The 7971-nt window shown below is 45.2% G+C and overlaps 1 protein-coding gene across 2 annotated transcripts in view; it reads left to right on the top strand.

Annotated features, from left to right (window-relative positions):
- The window catches only part of CLPX (caseinolytic mitochondrial matrix peptidase chaperone subunit), a 52621-nt gene that overhangs the window by 21532 nt on the left and 23118 nt on the right, over nt 1-7971 (top strand). Inside the window, exons 5-6 of one of the 2 annotated variants that reach the window (XM_015412014.1) lie at nt 1302-1461; nt 4996-5037. In XM_015412014.1, the coding sequence (XP_015267500.1) occupies nt 1302-1461; nt 4996-5037 (202 nt within the window). The remainder of the gene's footprint in view (nt 1-1301; nt 1462-4995; nt 5038-7971) is intronic. The other variant, XM_015412015.1, reaches the window with a different exon arrangement.

Raw genomic sequence — 7971 nt, 5'->3', positions numbered from 1 at the left:
CCCCCCCCCGATGAATCTATCGGATTCCTTTTTAAAGCTGTTTATTCCTGTGGCCATCGATAACATCAAATTCCACATTTTAATCACTCTCTGTGTAAAGTAGTATTAGTATCCCGTGGTGTGGATGCCAGCTCTAGCAAGAACACAGGTGGTTAGAGATGTGAAGGGGATTTCCCCCTCCCTAGCATCCTTTCATGTTCTCCAGTGAAAAAATTAGAAATTTTTGGGAGTTTTAAGCTGTGCTCCCTCTAAACTGTGGAGTCTCGTGAGCAAAAATTCTACTCTGTGAGCGACTGGCGTTAAAGCTGTAAGTAATTTGGCTATTGCATAAATTAAGTTTGCCCTGGAGCCATCCTTCCTGAGCCAAGACAAAAATGTGTGAGCCGGAGGCTAAAAAAACCCTGTGAGCTAGTGCAGCTTAGAAGAAACACTGGGGTAACAAAAAGCTCATATGCAATACTTTCAGTTTGGGGATGAATTAAATATTTTTAAGGACTAGGTTTACTCAGAATGTGCAATATGAAGATTTTTATGAACAGCCTGAAAATACATGCACATAACTGCTGATATATGCGACATATTGTCAAGCATAATATTTGTTTAAATGTGATTGATTTTGGCCACAGTCAGCATGCTATAATGTGTAGGATAACAAGGCACGGGTGAATAGCTCAGTGTTTTCAGTGTTATAACGTTTAGTTAAATATGTGACTAGTCCTGTTGTGACTGCGTAAGAGTGCTTCTGTAGGAATAATGCACCTTCTTTTGTTGACTGCAAAAGCTGTGTTTTCTATTTTCAGCTTTTGTTTTTCCTGCCTCTCAGACAGAAAAACTAAGATACACATAGAAAAGAGTAAGAGTCCAGTAGCACCTGTAAGGGTAAGAGTCTAGTACCACCTTAAAGACTAACAAAATTCATGGCAGGGTATGAGCTTTTGGAAGTGTATCCCAGCCGGTTCACAGCACACTGGCCCATTTAAAGGCAATTATTTCCCCTGCTGTAGCTCTGGCCACCAGTTTCCAGAGGCCAGGTGTTCTGACGGCTGAAATGAATGGCTCTTTAAAATTTAAAGGGCCAGCACACCACCTGCAGAGCAGCAGAAATGCTTATCGGGTGAAATATTAGGGGTGCCTTCATGGTGTTGGATGTTTCCAATCCAGTACGGGAAGTACTAAGCATTTTATTAGGTCGGCGGTGTCTGATTGCATACTCCTAATAAGTATTAATAATGCACCTTCTGATGGCTTGGTTCTGACGAGGGGGGGGGGTTGTGTTGTTATTTTTCCCCCTTTTTTGCCAGATCTATAACTACCTCGACAAGTATGTGGTCGGCCAGTCTTTTGCCAAGAAGGTGCTTTCGGTTGCCGTATACAATCATTACAAGAGAATCTACAACAACATCCCAGCTACTCTAAGGCAGCAAGCTGAGGTTGAAAAGCAGACCTCCTTAACACCGAGAGGTTTGTAGATCAGTTTATGTTGTACGTGCTGGTTTCCTTGCGCCTTCCCTCTTGGTGTGAGGGGGACAGTTCAATGGCCCAGACTCCAGGGTCCCTGTGCCATTGGTTTGCCTACATGAGAAAAAGAATGCCGGCACTACTGAGGCCTGCTGCTTTGCTTCTGCCTGGACTTTTAGTTTGTTGTAATTAGCCATTGGCTGTTACAGAATTACAAAACACAAATTGTGAATTAACCCTAGGTTAGAGTCAGAATATACAAAAATACCAAAGATCAGTAACAAAATACGACTAATTTAATACAGTAGCCTAAATAACGCCCCTTCCCGATGCCACCTTGGAACGTATAGTCTTTGCAGCAAGGGCAAATAATGAAACTTTATAACTGGGTAAGCACTAAGACCAGTTAAAATATCTACTAAAAATTTAGCCCTCGGACTAGAATACAGTGGGCAAAAGAGAATATAGTGAGGTAAATCCTCAAGTTCGTGGGTACCACAAATACATAGACGATGGGCCAATGGAGTTTGATTGAATCGGCCCTCCAAAATTGCTGGTGGGTTTTATCAAAATAACAACTGTGTTTCATTGTATTTTATGTAGATACATTGCATTCATACCTTATCCCTGCCAACGGGTAAGAACTAGAAAATGGAGTTCTCCTAGACAGAGGCTTGAATAAATTCTGGCCCAAAGTCTGAAATGTGCTAATAAAAGCCTTGATAGATTTTATTTGGCTTTGGAAGCCAGCCTAAAAATTTAGGAGCCAGTCTCATTTTTTCAGCCTTCAGGGTTTTGAATTTCAGTGACTATATTATCTACTTATCACAAAAACTAATCTAAAGCTCTTTGCGGTTTCATTTTTTTAATTAAACCTGTGACAAAGCATTGTAGCATATAAATAAATATGGGGTAATCCTGGTTGTCGTCACTGCAGCAAAAAGCTAACTTCTCACTGCAAACTTACGTGTCTCTAGTTTCTCATTCCATTATTTTTAAGAAGCTCCATTTGGGTGAATATTGGAGTCAGTACAGAAGGCAGAAGGGGCTGCGGTGGCTCAGGGGTTAAGACACTGAGCTGCAGACCAGAAGGTCTGTCGTTCGGCAGTTCGAGACCCGAGTGTGCCGCGTGACGGAGTGAGCTCCTGTCTCTGGCCCCAGCTCCTGCCAACCTAGCAGTTCGAAAGCAAGAAATTGCAAGTAGATAAATAGGTACCACTTCGGTGGGAAGGTAACAGCATTCCGTGTGCCTTGGCGTTTAGTCATGCCGGCCACATGACCACGGAAATGTCTTCGGACAGCGCTGGCTCTTCGGCTTGGAAGCGGAGATGAGCACTGCAACCCTAGAGTCGGATTCGACTGACTTTCGAGCAAGGGAAACCTTTACCTTTTTATAGAAGGTTAAGAAGCAAATTGATCTACTACCAGTGAATGGTGTAAGGCATTGGCAGGAATTCAAGGCGCATGCATTTTTGTGTCATATAAGAAAATATATTCTGATGTGGAATGATGAACATGCTTTGTACTTCTACTGAGGACCTTGGAGAGACACTAAAACAAATCGCTGCTGAAAATGCCAGGCGCCACCATTAAATTCCTGGTCACCCTGGTGCCTGGTATTTGCCAAGCCCTGTGCTCATCTGTTCCCATTGGAGAACGGGTTCCATCCAAAAGTACACAGTAAGAGCAATTCACAGAAGCTACGGTACTTATTCCTAATACCTCATACCAAGGGTCATTTCATAGAAAAAGAGGTGCAGGAGCTCAATAGCATAGCTCATTAGCATAACTTATTTGCATATGCCGCCACCCCCTGACATCACCAGAAGTGTGTCAGAAGGCAACACCCACCGCTCAGGCTCCACTGGACTATTTTGGATTGCTAGCTCTTGGGGGAGTGGGGACGTGCAGATCTGTCCTCGCAGAGGAGGGAGAGCTTGTAACTGAATAAAACTTGGCCTTAAAGGTGCCACTGGACTGTTTTGGATTGCTAGCTATTGGGGGGGGGGGGGGGCAGACTCTGACAGCAGCAGAGCCAAGGCTTGAAGGCGTTCTCTGCACGCCGTCCTTTTCTTTCATTCACAATTGAAGAGCCTGAATTTTGAAATAACTTGACAATAACTCCAACTTTAATCTTAACTTGTTAGGAAAGGATGCTTTATAGTACAGGAGTGTATCTGTAGACCTGGCCTGAAAAGACCCTGACCATTAATAACAAGTTTCAGAGGCTCTTCTCCCCCTCTCCCACCACCATATGATGCTCTCACGGCACACTACGTTTGCATTTCCAGAAATTACCCAAAGTAGAAGCAGTGTGCATTATTGGCCTTAAAAATCGAGGCTGTCCAAAGTAGAAGCGGTGTGCATTATTGGCCTAAAAATCGAGGCTGTATTTCCCTCTCAGTATGCTCACTGGCCCATGAACACCATCCGCAGCATCTCTTTTGATTCTGACCCATGCACTTTGCCCACCCTGTGCCTGTTGATCCATTTAACGGTGCTAACATTTCAGCAGTTACTCCGTGATCTTTTTCTTAACAATAGGGCTCAGCAGCACTGCACGTTCCGTTTCTTTCGGAAATGGGATTAAAAGGGTCAGAGGCTTAGTTTCTGCCTTTCCCGAAGGCGTCCGTCTGCTTTGGCCGTGTTTGCTTTTCTTAAAAAGCTTTACGCCCGCTTAACATCATTAACTCTGTACATGACTATTTTCGTACTTCTCCCTTCCCCAGTCAAAAATTTATTTATTTATTTATTTTTGGATTTATATCCCGCCCTCCCCGAAGGCTCAGGGCGGCTAACAACGAGGATTAGAACAGATAAAACAGTCTAAAACCATAAAACATTACAGTACAACAACAAAATGTCAGTGCAAGATGGGGTAGAACTTCCTCAGATGGTATTGGTCCCACAACTTGTCAGCACCCTCTCCTTCCAGGGTTACCTCGCACCCATATGGAACCACATATTAGTGGTAGTGGTGCGATGCTGCAAACATATCGGTGGTGGAATTGAAGTGGCGGCGGCTCCTACTCAAAAGCCTGGTGGAAGAGCTCCGTCTTGCAGGCCCTGTAGAACTGAGACAGGTCCCGCAGGGCCCGGATCTCCTCCGGGAGCTCCTTCCACCAGGTAGGAGCCGCCACCGAAAATGCCCTGGCTCTAGTAACAGCAAATTTAATATCCCTGGGGCCTGGAATTTCCAGGAGATGTTGACTCCCCGACCGTAGTGCCCTTGGGGGAATATATGGGGAAAGGCGGTCCCTTAGGTAAGCTGGACCCTGGCCATACAGGGCTTTGACTTATGAGCGTGGGTCAAACCATTTGACTTTTTTTTTTTTTGCGGCTGCAATCCTTCGCTCTTAACAAAAAATGTATTCAGGAGAGGGCAAGAGGGGACGGAAATGTAATATTTTGTATTTCTATTTGGGTGCCTTTCGCCCGCTTTCCTCCACTCGGCGTGGACTCGGAGCGGTTTGCAAGACGAGTAATGCTCTCTCTCTTTTTATCTCTCTGTATTACTGTTTCCATCCTCTCTCTTAGAATTAGAGATCAGAAGACGGGAGGATGAGTACAGGTTTACAAGTAAGTGGGTTCTCCTCATGTCCTCCTCTGCTACAGCTCCTTTTTCGGGAATTCCGACCCTGAGCAGCATTTGCAACAGTGACTTAGTAGAAATGACAGGTCCGATCCCACTTGGATTAGTTCTGGAGATAGTTACCCTCAGCGAGGTAACACGCCTATGGGTTGGATCCAGCCGTCTTTTCCACTCAACCTCACCCAATTCCCCTCTTTTCTATAGTCCCCCTCCCACAGGGCTAGAGATGTAAAATTTCCGGAAATTTTGAAGTTTCCATTTTTTTTTCTGGGGAAAAACGGAAATTTTCAGAAAAATTGAAAAAAATGCTACATTAGCATTTCTTTTGTCTTTTCTAGATTGAAAGTCATTCTGTTACTTTAGGAACATAAAATATGACTATGGACCTTTTTACTTGGCATGAAATGATCACAACTAGCATATTAAAAATATAGTGTATCCAAACAATGATTACAAACAGAATACCCACCACCATGCAAAAACAAAACTGAAACCTTTTTCTTTTCTTCTGACAATAGCACCTCCTAAAGGAAGAAATGCATCTTGTTCTTGCATTGGAGAGTTCAGTTTGTAACCTAGGACTTGCTTGTCCGCAGTGCAGAGAAATTAGATCAATCTGATACTATATATATATATTTTAGAAATGATTTGGAAAATATTTGAACACCTTGTCTTAAAATATTTTATTTTTTCAATTTTTCCAATTTTTTGGAAAAAAACAAAAAAGCTTCAGGAAAAAAACAGAAAAAACATCTCTACACAGGGCTTTTGTCCACGCAGATCCCACAACCCCTTTTCAGTGGTCGAAAGGGGACTACGTTATCTCCTTTTGACCAGCGAAAAAGCTGACTGGATCCAACCCTACGTCTAAGGCTGTACCACTCCCGGCCTTGGGAAGGGATGGAGCTGAGGGGGTTGGTATTCGTGTGATGGAATTCTCCCTCATTAGAAAAAAATAGGTTTTCTACACACAGAAAACCTGTCTCAACAAGGAAAAGGGGGATTGTTTCGTAGGGAGGAGCACTGAATCGCGGGAGACTCCACCTATGGTCTGAAGTGGTACCTTCTCGAGGTGAGCTTTACCATCTGAGGGAGAACTGGGCTTTCTTTTTGTAGCGGTTGTTTTCTATGAAGGTGGTCTGCTCTTGTGGTCCTAAGGACGAATGGAAAGCAGGTGAACTGTTAACTCAGGAGTACAAAAAGCACGTACAGATTGGGTGCAGCAAGAGGAAACTTGTGCCTCTTGCTTCTGAGTTTTGAGTAAACACATTGCTCGAGTCTCTGTCTGTCTGTGACCCAAGTAGCCCTGGGTTGGATATATGCAGGCTCAAAGTGCTTGTATGCATGCGCAGGGATCTCCTCCTGCCTATTTGAGGCTCTCTAATCACGCAGGAAGCTGTTCTGGAGGGTCCCCCAACCCTTGAGTGACCTTTTAAGTGGCACGGGGACAACTATAGTAGGAGAAGATCCCTCAGAAGCCCCGGCACGTGGCTGGAGGGTCTTGCCAAGCCCTTTGGATCCTGGCCAGTCAGTTTCAAAAGGAACCCCAACAACGCAATCGTGAGGGTACTTCCCTGGGAGTATGCCCCGCTGAATGGAACCGTGCGGGATTCTGGGTAGACCTGCTTAGGGCTGTCTTCTAATTTACTTTGTCTGGCAGTCGGGCATTACACGATGGCAGCACACGTTTAAAGAGTGGCTGAAGTTTGCAGGAGAAAGTTCCAGGAGAAACTACCATTGCGTCCCTAAAAACGGGTCCTTTCCCTCTCTCGATTGGTCCTGAATGAAAATAATCTGGAACAAAGAGGAAGGGGGGGGGGAATAGTTGCTGCTAAGCAACAAAAGATTTTCTCTTGACAATGGTCGACGGTGGTGGAAAGTGCCGTCAAGTCACAGCTGGCTTATGGCGACCCCATAGGGTCGACAAGGCAAGAGGCCTTTGGGGGCTGTTTGCCTGCGCCTGCCGTGTTCCCTCTAAGCTGAATTAGTGTGAGCTAGCTCACAGTTTTTCAGCCTCCGGCTCACACGTTTTTGTCTTAGCTCAGGAAGGACGGCTCCAGAGCAAAACTAGTTTATGCAGCAGCCAAATGGTTCGCTCACAACTTTAATGCCAGTCGCTCCCCAAGTAGAATTTTTGCTCACAGGATTCCACAGCTTAGAGGGAGCGTTGTTTGCCTGCCTTTGGACTAACCAGGGCCAAATTCAACTTAGCTTCCAGGATGTGACAAGGACAGGCTAGCCTTAGTCCATCCAGGGCAGGCCTCACAGTCATTGAAATATGTTAATTATCAAATTGTAATTCTTTTTGGATTTTTTTTTTTTTGCCCATTATCGTGGCCCTTGAGCAATTTTAAGTTCCGTCAGAATAAATGCCAAGGCCTATTTTGTGACGTACAGAAGTAAATTGTGTGGAGGGGGGGTCCTCATCCCTTCACCCCCTCAAATAGAATACATGAACACCTGAAACTGCCTTCTACTGAATCAGACCATCAGTCAATCAAAGTCAGTATTGTCTACTCAGACTGGCTGCGGCTCTCCAAGGTCTCAGACAGAGGTCTTTCACATCACCTTCTGCCAGATCTTTCAACTGGAGATGCCGGGGATTGAACCTGGGACCTTCTGCATGACAAGCAGATGCGCCACAGCCCCTCTTTACAGCTCTCCAGGGTATCAGGCAGAGGCCTTTCCCATCACCTCCTGCCTGGTCCTTTTAACTGCCGATGCCGGGGATTGAACCTGGGACCTTCTGCATGACAAGCAGATGCGCCACAGCCCCTCTTTACAGCTCTCCAGGGTATCAGGCAGAGGCCTTTCCCATCACCTCCTGCCTGGTCCTTTTAACTGCCGATGCCGGGGATTGAACCTGGGACCTTCTGCATGACAAGCAGATGCGCCACAGCCCCTCTTTACAGCTCTCCAGG

Source organism: Gekko japonicus, unplaced genomic scaffold, assembly GCF_001447785.1.
Source record: "Gekko japonicus isolate JY-2015 unplaced genomic scaffold, Gekko_japonicus_V1.1 scaffold864, whole genome shotgun sequence".
Lineage (NCBI taxonomy): Eukaryota > Metazoa > Chordata > Lepidosauria > Squamata > Gekkonidae > Gekko > Gekko japonicus.
This window is presented reverse-complemented; position numbering and strand designations above follow the sequence as displayed.